Source organism: Erpetoichthys calabaricus, chromosome 6 (assembly GCF_900747795.2).
Source record: "Erpetoichthys calabaricus chromosome 6, fErpCal1.3, whole genome shotgun sequence".
NCBI classification, from domain to species: Eukaryota; Metazoa; Chordata; class Cladistia; order Polypteriformes; family Polypteridae; genus Erpetoichthys; species Erpetoichthys calabaricus.
Window position 1 is genome coordinate 70197075 of NC_041399.2, and position 14931 is coordinate 70212005.

The 14931-nt window shown below is 36.8% G+C and overlaps 1 protein-coding gene across 2 annotated transcripts in view; it reads right to left on the bottom strand.

The window, feature by feature from the left end:
* LOC114653063 (transmembrane protein 241) overlaps positions 1–14931 on the bottom strand; it is a 100806-nt gene that overhangs the window by 63484 nt on the left and 22391 nt on the right. For both annotated transcript variants that reach the window (XM_051928926.1, XM_051928925.1), the window contains exons 6-7: positions 14642–14667; positions 4024–4075 (exon numbers count right to left, since the gene is read on the bottom strand). In XM_051928926.1, the coding sequence (XP_051784886.1) occupies positions 4024–4075; positions 14642–14667 (78 nt within the window). The remainder of the gene's footprint in view (positions 1–4023; positions 4076–14641; positions 14668–14931) is intronic.

Sequence of the window (14931 nt, forward strand, 5' to 3'; positions counted from 1 at the left end):
TACCTCCGTAGGACACATTATTACAATGATGAAGATATCCGTTCTGCTACAGAAGTATGATAGCATAAGCAAAACAAGATGTTTTACCCTTGTAGTAAACAAAAACTTAACAAATATTATCACAAGTATATAAATGTTCTCAAATGGATGTTGAAAAGTAAAATTACTGTACTAGTAGTTTAATTTAAAATCAAGTCATTTTTAATAAATCCAAAAGATCAACAGCAAAACTACCATGCAGTTGGAAGAACATATTCAATTGTTATATTCAACTGCAGAATACCCTCTACTGAATAAGGAGTAATTTAATTGTTTCTGTTGGTGAGGATCAGTACAAGACATGAGGACAGGAGGCTTAAATTTGCTTTGAATTTTCATTTCCCCTGTGTACAAATTTTCTCCTGCTTTTCCTATTTCCTCTCATTAAAGCTCGACTCAAATCCCTTTGGTGTTTTATCTTTCTTAATCTACTCCGGTACTAATCACACTATACTAAAAAATATTAACCTGTGGCTACCTACTCTTTGAACAAACTTTTCTGTCATGCAGATGGTTTAGACAGCACATGAGAATACAGTGCTTAAGGGATGTGACCACATATTTCATAAACAAAACATTTCAGAATCAAACACACTGTTCTCCAGTATCAAAAAGATTATATATTTGTATGCAGTACATCATCATCAATTACATTTACATCTGATTTACTATATTATCTGTATTTCTAGGGCATTTTTTTTGGAAAAGCACAATCATCCTAGAAAACTGAACACAGGTCTGTCTGATTTCGACTTTAATGCACCTCTAGTGGCTTTGCCTAAGTTTTATTTCACTACTAGCCACTGCATTATTGGTACTGTAAAAATGGCTGTTTGTGGGAGACTCCAGGCAATTAATTTTCTTTGTGATGAGAGAGACAACAAAATTAAATATACTTAAAGAACAAGCAAGCTTTATACTAACCAAGGGTAACATAATGGAATGCAGTTATAAAGAAAACAATCAAGCAGGTGTATTGGACTCATCACTGCCTACATCCACAAGCTATACAGGAGCCATTAAGAACGCTAATAGGATGTTAGGTTATATAGCCTAACGTGACAGAGGTTACGCTTAAGTGACAGTATATAACACACAAGTAAGGCTTCACCTGGAGTACTGTGTACAGTTTTAGTCTCCATGCTAAAAAGACATGGAAGCCCTAGAGAAAGTCTAGAAAGGAGAGACTGAGAGCTTTAAGTTATGAGGAATGATTGAAGGAGCTGAACCTTTTCGGTTTAAGTAAACTGAGATTAACTGCTGACATGGTTGAAGTGTTTGAAAGTTATGAAGGAGATTAGAACAGTGGATCCCACTTATTACTTTAAGATTTTATCTCTGTGTTCTTGCTGAACAATTAGATGGAGACATGCTAAACTTTTTCCAAGCTTTTCTTTACACATAGAACCACAGATACATGGAGTAAGTTCCCAGTGATTGTGGTAAGGAGTGCTTAACACATGCGTGTCATTGGGTCACTCATCTAAAGCATGTGGTACCATCCCGGTTAAGAGGGGAGGCTGTCTATTTAAGAAGTAACAAGTTAAAATTGTCTTCTGTGAACAAATCTATCTTGCCATCCTTTTCAAAGAAAGCATGTAAACATTTACAGATTTTGAAAATGGTGGATGCCCTATAAGAAAAAAAACTGCTTGAAACAAATATTTTCTAGACCACAGCAAAGCAGTGGGTCCAGATGGAGTATCGCCATGATTGTTGAAGACCTGTGCATTGGAGCTGGGGAGTCCTCTACAGCGCATCTTCAACCTGAGCCTGGAACAGGGAGTCCTAGAGAGTCCCAAGGCTTTCGGAAAACATCTTGCATCACCCCAGTTCCAAAGGTATCATGTCCTGGTGAGCTGAATGACTTCAGGCCTTTCGCCCTGACGTCACATGTAATGAAGACCATGGATCAGTTGCTGCTTCACCACCTGAGGCCACAGGTCCGCCACACCCTCGACCCTCTGCAGTTCGCATACCACGAGAAGGTGGGAGCGGAGGATGCCATCATCTACCTGCTACACCGATCCCTCTCCTACTTGGACAGAGGCAGTGGTGCAGTAAGAATTATGTTTTTGGACTTCTCTAGTGCCTTCAACGGCATCCAACCTCTGCTCCTTAGGGACAAGCTGACAGAGATGGGAGTAGATTCATACCTGGTGGCATGGATCGTAAACTATCTTACAGACAGACCTCAGTATGTGCATCTCGGGAACTGCAGGTCTGACATTGTGGTCAGCAGCACAGGAGCGCCGCAGGGGACTGTGCTTTCTCCGGTCCTGTTCAGCCTATATACATCAGACTAAATGGTGCGACTCAAACCACCTACAACTGAACACCAGTAAAACCAAAGAGCTGGAGGTGGATTTTAGGAGGCCCAGGCCCCTCATGGACCCCGTGATTATCAGAGGTGACAGTGTACAGAGGGTACAGACCTATAAATAATAAATACCTGGGACTGCCAATACCGATGCTCTGTGCAAAAGAGGACAGAGCCAACTATACTTTCTTAGAAGGCTGGCGTCTTTCAATATCTGCAATACGATGCTGCAGATGTTCTACCAGATGATTATGGTGAGTGTCCTCTTCTATGTGGTGGTGTGCTGGGGAGGCAGCATAAAGAAGAGGGACGCCTCACACCTGGACAAACAGGTGAGGTTGGCAGGCTCTATTGTAGACACGGAGCTGGACAGTTTGATATCTGTGGCAGAGTGATGGGCGCTGAGTAGGCTCCTGTCAATCATGGAGAATCCACTGCATCCACTGAACAGTATAATCTCCAGACAGAGGAGCAGCTTCAGCGACAGACAGCTGTCACTGTACTGCTTCACTGACAGTTTGAGGAGATCGCTCCTCCCCTACACTATGAGACTCTTCAATTCCACCATTGGGTAACCGGTAACAATATACAATGTTATTGACTGTTATACATGCCTCGCATTCTCCACCTTGCACGTTTTAACTTGCACTGTGTTTTTATCACTCTTTATTTAATTGATATTCTTTTTTATCAGTATTCTGCTGATAGAGTATGTGAATTTCCCCTTGGGGATTAATAAAGTATTTATCTATTTATCTATCTATCTATCGATCGATCTAATTGACCTGTGTTTGGACATACAGAACATTTTGTCCAATTTGTTTTTTGCTGCACAATGTATACTACTTGAAGCCTTCCAAAATGTAAATTTATTCTATGTCAATCTTTTTCTTTCCAACAAATGTATTTTTTCTGCTGCATCCCCTATATTTTGTTAAGCTTTGGTCCACATGTATTATACCTTCACATTTTCTATACAATTTGCTGACATAATCCAGAGTTATCTTTTTTTCTCCATGATTGAAGGCCAACCACAATACTTAATAGCTGGCATGTAGTGTTTTTTTCCACAGAGCATCAAGTTTTTTTGTTAAAATCAAATCTTTCTATTATTTTCTCATTTGTTCAGAAAGTATTCTTATTATCACCATCTGGATCATCTTGGGGGATCTGTGGCAATTTTCAATCTTTAAGCAATGTTATTTTTGGAAAGAACAAGTTTCCTCTTTGGTGTCATTACATGCACAACAATCTATTTTGGTCTTTCATTTTAGTTAGAACACTAAAATAAACCAAAGACAGATGTGCAAATGTTGAACTATTACAATGGTTGAGTAGATAGATAGATAGATAGATAGATAGATAGATAGATAGATAGATAGATAGATAGATAGATAGATAGATAGATAGATAGATAGATAGATAGATAGATAGATAGATAGATAGATAGATAGATAGATAGATAGATAGATAGATAGATAGATAGATAGATAGATAGATAGATAGATAGATAGATAGATAGATAGATAGATACTTTATTAATCCCAATGGGAAATTCACATATGCATCCTCCTGGGACAATGTATTACTCTTTAGCTGGGACAAATATTTTTTTTTTGTTTCACATTTAATTAAAATAAATTACATTAAAGTGTGTCACTTACCTGTGGGTCACAGAATGGTAAGCAGCCAGCTGCAACCAATAGTAGTAGTAAACTACAAAAACAAGAAAAGATGTGTTAAACCTTTCCTTCATAAATCCCTGTCTAAAAATGTCTAAAAAGGTTCATATCTTTCATTATGGCTCAATAAACTGGAAATTGTCAGCATATTTGTAAGACAAGAAAAACAGTTCTTATTCCCGAAAACTAAAATTTCAATTGATATTTCAGGATAAGCTAAGCTGATCTTATGTTAAGTGTAAAATCATTAATTTTTATTTCCTCTTTTATTTATTTTTATTGATTTCAAAGTTTTATTACATCAACTACATTATAAATTAATAAAACATACAGTACTACATTTTATTCACATCAAAATAGATAACCTGCTCTCACCCATTTAGAGGTTTGAAAAAGAAAACGATAAAATATGAAGTAATCAGTAAGGGTAGTGGAATATCAACTATTAGTGTGATAAATTCAATCTGATCAAACTGGGGCCAGCATGAAGAAGTAAAGGTGATAATGCATCAAAATAGTCTCCACTTTCTCCTGACAATTTAATATTTATTAATTGGAAAAAAAATAACCCTTGGTACACTTAGGACAGTACAAATATACTAGATAGACAAATATAACTATTTGTCCCCAGATGGAAATTTGGATTTTTAGCAGAATCTCTTTAAATAAATACATACATACACAGATAAATAAAAAATATTATATATATATATATATATATATATATATATATATAATAAAAAATATTTATACACACACACTAGGGGGCTGTGCCTCCTGCTCGCTTTGCTCACCCACCCCCTCCACCGGGGGCACGCTGCACACTAGCCACTTCGCATCTCTGCTGCTTGCGTTGTGAAGGAGGGGCTGAATGCACGCTAAGGAGATGCAGTCGGATCAGCTGCTGTCTTGCTGCTGCCGGGCTGCATGTTCTGCTTTTCGCGCTACGTGTCTATCATTTAAAAGCTTGTGCAGCAGCTGTCCTTTTGTCTCAATGCCTTGTCTCGCGGGGACGTTAAAGTGTCTCTGAGAAAATCACGTATCGTTTCTAATTTCACTGGTTTCATAGTCTCTAACCTGCTCTGCATGTATTTAGCGCCAACGTTTGTAAACGTCTTTATGAAGTTCTACTTTCTTTTACTCATTGTCTTTTCATTCTGAGCCAGATTGGACTTGCTTTTTTTTCAATTCCACTTGTTCCGGGCTGATAATTACTTTCCTTATTTTCTGAATTTGCACCTCGATTATTCCTCGATTATTCTTTTTTGCTCTTTTTTCGGTCCAACACATTTGAGTCTCTTTTCTCCGCGCTGCTTTCTTCTTCGCTTAGATGTCGACATTTAATTTATAACATACTGTCCTTATATGCTTTATATGCTCTGAGAGCCCTGGATCTGTGTGTGCTCAAATCCTTCACAAGACTGAATGTTTTGCTGCCTATTGTCCTATTTGATAGATTGTAAGTAGGGCGTGTCTTTGGTCTTGTGGGTAGATTGTAAGTAGGGCATGTCTTTGGTCTCGCGGGTCTTTAAAATGTCTTCCGAGAAGATAACGTATCATAGACTTGCTTTTTGCTTTCCAGGACAGGATATCTTTTTATAATAGATAGATAGATATACTATACACACACATATACTGCATATATATATATATATATATATATATATATATATATATATATATATATACACACACACACACACACACACACACACACAATATGGTTTGAACACCACACTAGAATGACTAAAAAAGGAAGAAAGTTTAAAAAGAAACAAATCTTCTGACTTGGCTGTCACAGTCCCAGTCAGGCATTATGCAGGTGTATTGCAGTTGGTATTAAGGAGCCCCACTAACGTTTCTTGATACACTTGTGCCGAGTAATTTGTTGGCTGAAAGTACTCAGTGTTTGTGTGTCAAAGAGAAGATGTGCAGCATTGTTCATAGTGCCACTCAGTTTGGTTTTCATTCTGTCCTCCTCTACTACCTCCAGTGGGTCAAGCATGTGTCCAATAACCGAGCTTGGCCTTTTCAATTAGCTTGTTAATTTGGTGGGCCTCTCTTGAAGTGGTGTTACCAGTCCAGCACACCACAGCATAGAAAATTGCACTGGCCATCACAGAGTTGTAGAAGGAACATTACACTGTACATATACTAAACATTAATTATTTGTAAAAATTACAATGTCAGTTTTCTAAGAATACAGTGCCTGCATGGTAATCAAAAAGAAATCCATTTTTTTGTAATCTTATTGAAAAATTGTTAAAAATGCAAGTGGTAAAATACAAATTTATATCAGAGTAATTCACAAATATGATCCAGGTTAATAGCAGGTTGTGATAAAACAAAGGAATTTGAGATATGATTTTTCTGTACTTATTTTTGACATATTGACTTGAATGGGAGAAAAAAATGCAAACATGACACAATGTAAAAATGCTCATGAAGACAATAATGCTATAAAAATAACTGTTGCTATTCCATTACATGCAGCCTATCATTCCAAATCTTTAGTGATTTAGTGGTAACCCATATAATTGCAAAGGGTTCATCCAGTGTAAGCAGATTCTTGAACAATAGCCTTCCATATACTGTATGAGAGTGATAAACCTAAGATTTTTTTAATCACTTTATTAATAATAGAGAAACCCCTAGAATGGGCTTCTGCCCTATATGCTGTCAATCACCGCCGCTGCTCTGATGAAGTAATTTAAAGCCATTTTTGACATGCCGGGAAAAAGGAATCAGCTGCTTATTGATTGATGAATGTCTGCTGTGGACTGTGTTTTTGCAACGGTTTTTCTAAGGAGATTAAAAGAAAAGATGAGAAGCCATGAATTAGAGGACACTCGTTATAAGATTTCTCCTCAAATTAGGTACCTGGTTAGCTGAAAGAAAAACATAGTATAGCCTAGCCAATGTACCTAAGGCTCCAAGAAGTGAAAGCATAAAAGTTCACAATCTGAAACTTTACACCAGGGCTAGCTAACATTGGATGGAGGGGAGGGAGGTTGTTACAAAAACTACAATAACTAAACCAACATGAAAATAAATTTGTTCAAAACGCCTATACTATATATGTTAAATAAATTAAGTAATTAAAATATTTGCAAAATAAAGCAAAAAGCATGCCCAGGTTAAGTGCATAGTCTAACATTTCACTATTTTCCTTTATCTAAACATAACATCCAGCAACTTACCCAAGCTACTCTTTTTCGGGTTAATGTTTTTCTTCCTTAGTAGATGAAGATAAGGATGCTGCCATTTACTCAAGAGAAAGTACACTTCAGACCTCTGACTTTTTTTCCAATGAGAAGCTGTGTTAATGTGAATAAAAGTCTTGCTCCACAATAAATGTGGTGATACACATTTGTTTGGTTGCCGAGACCCTAGACGGTGCGGCACTGACACAAGATAATGTTAATGTAAACTAGTGAATATAAATGTCTTCCCTGTCTATTTGACACACAACATGCACTAACTGCATCTTTATTCCATTCGTACATTACAGTAGCTTCCCAGAACATACAATGCAGAAACAAATAGTTTCATTGGTAACACTTTAGTTTAGGAACTTCAAAAATGCATCTATTACTCATTTAGTCTTAAGTAAAAAGACTTTAACAAAGGCTTGTTCTGGCGTTAATAACACTTAAAAAGCATCAGTAAAGTGATAATTCATCTATGCAAAGTGACCTACTAAAATAAACTAAAGCATAACTGTATAATTCTTGACAACAGATGCCAAACCGTAATGCTTCACTTCTCTTCTCTTCTAATCAAGCATATCTCAATTTATTTTTAACACCTTGACTTATTGCATTTTTATAAATTTAAAATGGCCAAATGCAAAAGCATGTTAGTAGAAAAGTTTAATTCCTGACAGATTAAAAATACTACAGTGCCTATGGAAATAGGCAAAACCAGAATTAGTTTAAACAGGAAAACCACATTTCTGAGGCTTTCAGGAAAACTGAAATACTCAGAATATTTAGAGGTTGGTATGGTAGACATCTCTAATTACTCCACTGTGGAAACAGCCTGCAAATACATTTTTTCAGCATTTGTATCATTACTCACTTTAATTGACTCTAGGACAGGTGTCGGCTTCATTATAATATCCAATATTCTCCCATAATAAAACAAAATGCAACAATAAAAAATAACTTTATTTAGGAACACATGCAAAAAGATTCATTCTTTAAGTAGCAAAATTCTCAAAAAGACCCACAAACTGTGGAATAACAATCACAAAATCCCACAAAAAATGTTTTAAAAATGCCAGTTCATAACACAGACAGTATAGTCTCAGATCCGTAGCTGTGGTCACTTAGCCCTTATGTTCTCATAAGCCCTTTGACTTAGTGGACACTCCATCTCCTTTCCATCCTGGGATCATTTGGGTATAAACATTTCTGAAGATTTTTTTTTTTTTTTGACAACTCTGAGCTTCAGACCTTCAAAAATCAGTGAGATTCTAATTTTTTAACCCACCTTTTCCTTTCTTCTATTACCTCCAACCTAAAGGCAGTTCTTAAAACATGGAATTGTGTTGTCTTCTCCTCTTCATTTGCATTATTTTATTTTTTTTTCCTTATCTTCTTCTTCCATACAAAGCCAGTTGCCTTTCTGTATGCCATTATGCATGAAGCAGCCTTTATATACATTCAGTCTAACAAAATTAGCTCCCATCCTCCACTACTTTATCCTGGAATATAATTTTTAAAAAATATCACTCATTATTCCAAAAGCCTCCATCATTAGCATTTTCACTTGAACTTTGCGCATTATTTACACACTATATCTTATGCCCCATTTATGTTTGTCTATGGGACTGGCCATTCATTGCTTTTTCTATTATTGTTCTATAAATGCCCCTGGGACATTCCTAATCAAGTTTTATAACTGTCCTACTGTCTTCTCCTTATGGTCCTTTATTATTAAGCTCTTTCCTCACAATCCATATATTTCATCTCCTAGATCTTTATGAGTTTTTCTTTCTGTACCAATATTGCTAAGTCAGCACTGGCCTCTTATTGAAAACTCCCAGACATTCTTCTGGACTTCTGGAAGTCTTCTTGTTCACTACAAGTCTCCTTGAGTTCACTACATTGCAGGCTAGTGGATCATCCAACTAAAATATTAAGAAATGAGTTTCTGCTACTTAGGAAGTTGAACTGCCAAGACTATAGAGATTCTTCATTAACTCACTGACCCTTTATTTCTGTTCTAAAACTTGTGCTTCGTTCTTCTACTGCAACTTTCCAGGAACAGCCTTCATATATCCTCTCTTATATATATACTGTATATACACAGTGCATCCGGAAAGTATTCACAGCGCATCAGTTTTTCCACATTTTGTTATGTTACAGCCTTATTCCAAAATGGATTAAATTCATTTTTTTCCTCAGAATTCTACACACAACACCCCATAATGACAACGTGAAAAAAATTTACTTGAGGTTTTTGCAAATTTATTAAAAATAAAAAAAACTTGAGAAATCCCATGTACATAAGTATTCACAGCCTTTGCTCAATACTTTGTTGATGCACCTTTGGCAGCAATTACAGCCTCAAGTCTTTTTGAATATGATGCCACAAGCTCGGCACACCTATCCTTGGTCAGTTTCGCCCATTCCTCTTTGCAGCACCTCTCAAGCTCCATCAGGTTGGATGGGAAGCGTCGGTGCACAGCCATTTTAAGATCTCTCCAGAGATGTTCAATCGAATTCAAGTCTGGTCTCTGGCTGGGCCACTCAAGGACATTCTGAGCTGTCCTGAAGCCACTCCTTTGATATCTTGGCTGTGTGCTTAGGGTCGTTGTCCTGCTGAAAGATGAACCGTCACCCCAGTCTGAGGTCAAGAGCGCTCTGGAGCAGGTTTTCATCCAGGATGTCTCTGTACATTGCTGCAGTCATCTTTCCCTTTATCCTGACTAGTCTCCCAGTTCCTGCCGCTACAAAAACATCCCCACAGTATGATGCTGCCACCACCATGCTTCACTGTAGGGATGGTATTGGCCTGGTGATGAGCGGTGCCTGGTTTCCTACAAACGTGACGCCTGGCATTCACACCAAAGAGTTCAATCTTTGTCTATCAGACCAGAGAATTTTCTTTCTCATGGTCTGAGAGTCCTTCAGGTGCCTTTTGGCAAACTCCAGGCAGGCTGCCATGTGCCTTTTACTAAGGAGTGGCTTCCGTCTGGCCACTCTACCATACAGGCTTGATTGGTGGATTGCTGCAGAGATGGTTGTCCTTCTGGAAGGTTCTCCTCTCTCCACAGAGGACCTCTGGAGCTCTGACTGAGTGACCATCGGGTTCTTGGTCACCTCCCTGACTAAGGCCCTTCTCCCCCGATCGCTCAGTTTAGATGGCCAGCCAGCTCTAGGAAGAGTCCTGGTGGTTTCGAGCTTCTTCCACTTACAGATGATGGAGGCCACTGTGCTCATTGGGACCTTCAAAGCAGCAGAAATTTTTCTGTTACTGTCCCCAGATTTGTGCCTCGAGACAATCCTGTCTTGGAGGTCTACAGACAATTCCTTTGACTTCATGCTTGGTTTGTGCTCTGACATGAACTGTCAACTGTGGGACCTTATATAGACAGGTGTGCGCAGAAACAACCTTCAAATAGACTTTTCCTGAAATTGTTTACCAGTCTATGTAATCAAACAGCATCTCAATGAGATTCAGATCAAGGCTTCAACTTGGCTATTCCAGAACCCTCAATTTCTTTCTTTTCAGCCATTCTTTGGTGGATTTACTGGTATGTTTAGGGTCATTGTTGTATTGCAAGATCCACTTTCGGTTGAGCTTCAGTCTTCTGACAGATGGTTCTACTTTATCCTTAAGTACCTCAAGCAATACATCATTCATAGTGGATTCTGTGATGGTGAGCTGCCCAGGCTGTGATAAAGAAAAGCAGACCCAAACCATAACATTTCCACCACTATGCTTTACAGTTAGTGTCAGGTTCTTCTAGTGAAATGCTCTCCTTAGTTTTCACCAAAATGTTTTCTGGTTCTGTGGCCAAATACCTCTTATCTTTTTTTTATCCATCCAAGGTACATTGTTCCAGAATTCCTGTTTTTTTCCTAGATGTTCATAGGTAAAGTCTTGCCCTGATGTTCTTTCAGGGCAGCAATGATTTCTACCTGGTTCACCTCCCACACAGATCTAATTTCCACAGCCTCTTCCTAATGGTAGACTCAGGCACTTTGACATCAACAGTGGTCAAGAGCTACCTGTAAGTACCATGATGAAATTCTGAGGCTCTTAGATACTTCTTACAGCATGTGGTGTTCTGCTCCCAGGCTGAACTTGCTGGGGCCTGGACTGGCAGTTGTTTAAAATTTTCTCCACTTATAGGTAATCTTCCAGATAATGGAATAGTTTACCGCTAATTATTTGGAGATCTTTCTAAATCCTTTCTCAGACTTACAGTATAGGCATCTGCAGTATAACCTTCCTTCTGATGGTCCCCAAGACCTCTTTAAATCTAGGCATAGTGATAAAACATACTTCCACAATAAACAGCAAACTAAACTAAATGTCTAAGGCTAAATTTTGACAGGTTCCTCCAAGATCCTCTCTAATGATGTTCTAATCATTTGCACCTGAAGCAATGCATCCTTGTACTGGATTATAATTTTAGGTATTTGAGCCAGCAGTAAATCTAGGGGTGCACTTACTTCCTCCATATGCAAAATTTGCATTTATGTTTATTTAAATTATACAAAAAATTACAAAATGTAATGTGCCATGTTGTTTATTATATTATCATGTCACCTCTTCCGATAGAATATTATTTACATGAAAATCTAATCTTGATATGACTACATATGTTAAAAAAAGAAAAAAATATATATGAGGCGTGCTAGCCTGTTCACAATATAAACAGAAGTTCAGACTTCAGTATTTTACATCAACCATGAATAGAATGGCAGCTTGTAGACCACACTTAGCAATCAGCATAAAAGAGAAGTGACTCGCAAGTAAATGACCAGTGACAAATCAAATTCAGCAAAGAGTGTCTCACCTTTGCAGTGCCCATCAACAAAGCTCATAGACAGTCTTTTAAAATTAACCAAGAGAAATTAGATCCCTTGTTTTTACCCCCTGTCAAATTTACTTGGCATGCTCAAGAGTTTTAAATGTAAAGAATTTATTTTTCTTTCCCCAGGTTCTCAAACTAAAAATACTGCACGTTAATCTGCTTTTAAATAAAAGTGATAACCTTTTGTTAAATATCCTATAATGTCAAGTATTCAATAACAAATTTACTAGGCAACACCAGGTACATTTGCTACTTTTTACATATTAAAAAAGATGCATATTTAAATGTTAGAAGTAGAGTTTGTAGACCAATAAACTGCAGAATTTGCTTAATAGAATAACAAAGAAAATATTTAACTCAAAATTCTTCTCATGGCATATATGCGTTTGGATAAAAAAATTAAGTTACATATATGCATTTTGAGAAAAAATAACCCACCTAAACCTATTCAGGGTTGCAAAAGGGGCATTAGTTCCAGGCAGGAAATGCCTCTGAATAGGGCCCCTTAGTGCCAGTTTTAGAATCATCACTTAATCTAACCCATACATTTTTAGAGATACAGAAAGGAAACCTGTGAATCTGTAAAGAAACCCAATCAGAATGAGGACAGCTAACCTCCACAAGGACAAACATCAGGCTTTAGATTTAAACCCAGGACTCTGGATCTGTGTGTTGCCCTTTGAAAATATAATTTTGGATACTCTTCAAAGTTTTTGTTGGTTGTACTTCTACTGTTCAACATTTTGTACTTATATTGTGAACATTTGAATTTCACTCACTCATTTCACTTTATTGAAAGCAGGGGATAATAGAGCTTGTACACAACCATACCTTTTCCTTCTGACGGGGTAAAATACTTCATGGAAGTCATGTATTTGGTATTATAAAAATGGATCCTTAATTATTTTTGTGCCCTCCCTGTTCTAGATAGTGTGACAGTGTTTCATGAAAGGAAAGAAATAAATTCGAAAAAGTATATTTAGATTCAAAAAACAGCATTTGCTCATTTTTTCTTTTCTAATGAGCCAATGACTACCAGGGGGTACACACATTTTCGTAATAGATTCTGCAAAGTAGTATGAAAATGTCTAACCGCATGTATATTTTAAGCATGCAAACAAGACAAGTTTCAATATCCTGCTTCTGCAAACAATTTTTGCATTTCATTACAACTGATCTCAGCCTCTATATGCGGACTTAATGATTGAAATTATAGAATTTGAAATTGATTTCACTGTTTTTACTTAGTACAACAACTGAAACTTTGAAAAACAACTAAATAAATTTCCAGTTGGTGTTAAAATTTATTAATTCTGTCTATAAATAAAATGTTAGTCAGTCACTATTTATATAGAGTTTGCACACTTTTTTGAGATTGTGTTGTTGTTCTCAGGTTTTTCTTGTTTGTCCCACCCCAAAGATGAGCTTTTGAGTCGACTATCAATAGGCAAAGCAAACTTGATCTTTGATGGACTGGCATCCAATCCAGTATTAGTTTCTGCCTTGTGTATATTGGGTTAGGTTCCTGCTCCCTTCAAACCAGGAAATGAACAGATGGATAACAAAAATTACATGGAAATTTTTTTCTAGTGTTCATTAATTCAAATTTAAAAGTTATTGACCATTTCAGTCAATCCTGTTAACTTGTTCAACTACAATCTGAATAAATCTAGTATTTAATTTTTAGAAGTTCTGTAGTTCAATTCTTGTCTATTTAAAAGGAAATAAAATGATGCAGTTTTATTTATACATTTTTAAAAGATACAAGTTTGATCATGGTTCCAGTTCAGTTGTTTATGATACCCCTCGTATATTTAATTACCGTATATACTCGAGTATAAGCCAACCCGAATATAAGCCGAGGTACCTAATTTTACCTACAAAAACTGAAAAAACTTATTGACTCGAGTATAAGCCTAGGGTGGGAAATGCAGCAGCTACTGGTAAGTTTCCATCTGAGGCATCAGTAGGTTAAATGTTTTTGAGTATTTATTTCAAAGAAAAACAGTAAACTAGCTCTGTAAGTGGAGAATAGGGTCAACAAAAACAATATGGTATCTCTCTCGCGTGTGTGTGTCTCTCCCTCGCGTGTGTGTGTGTCTGTCTCTCTCTGTCTCTCTCTCTCTCGTGCACGTGTGTGTGTGTGTGTGTGTCTCTCTCTCACGCTCTCACACTCCAGCTTTCTGTTGGGTTGGCGGGGGCAGCGGGACCTGACTCGAATATAAGCCGAGGATGACGTTTTTCAGCACATTTTGGGTGATGAAAAACTTATATTCGAGTATATACGGTAATTTAAATTAAGAAATGCCTACCATATCACTTATAATTGCTGAACATTTTTAATGTACTTTTAATGTACTTTTCAATAATGTATTTTATGAGTGTTTAGTACCCTAACACAAGACCAGGCCTTTCACCCAATGTGGCCTGTCAATTCCTATATATATCTAAAATTCCTCAAATATTGTTGAATCAAGATATAAACTGCTATAGATTTTTTTCAAAATGTTCAAGAAAACAATTATGAAATATATTTTATAAACATACCTTTGTAGTTTTAGCCAAGACGCACGCTGTTTATAAAAGAAAATATGCAAAACAAATATGTTCTGTTAGACAATTCAGAAAAAAAAGTTAATAAATTAAGTAACATAATATGTGTTACAACATGGGCAGTATGACATCTAGACTGCAACACCATATCAACTTTTGTGTATATTTTGAGAAACTCTGACTTAATTCCAGAGAATAATATACATTAGTTGATATGTTAATGTGTTTCTGAAAGAAGCCTTGGTTATAGTAGCTCCTCTCAAAACAAAAGTGATCATAGCACA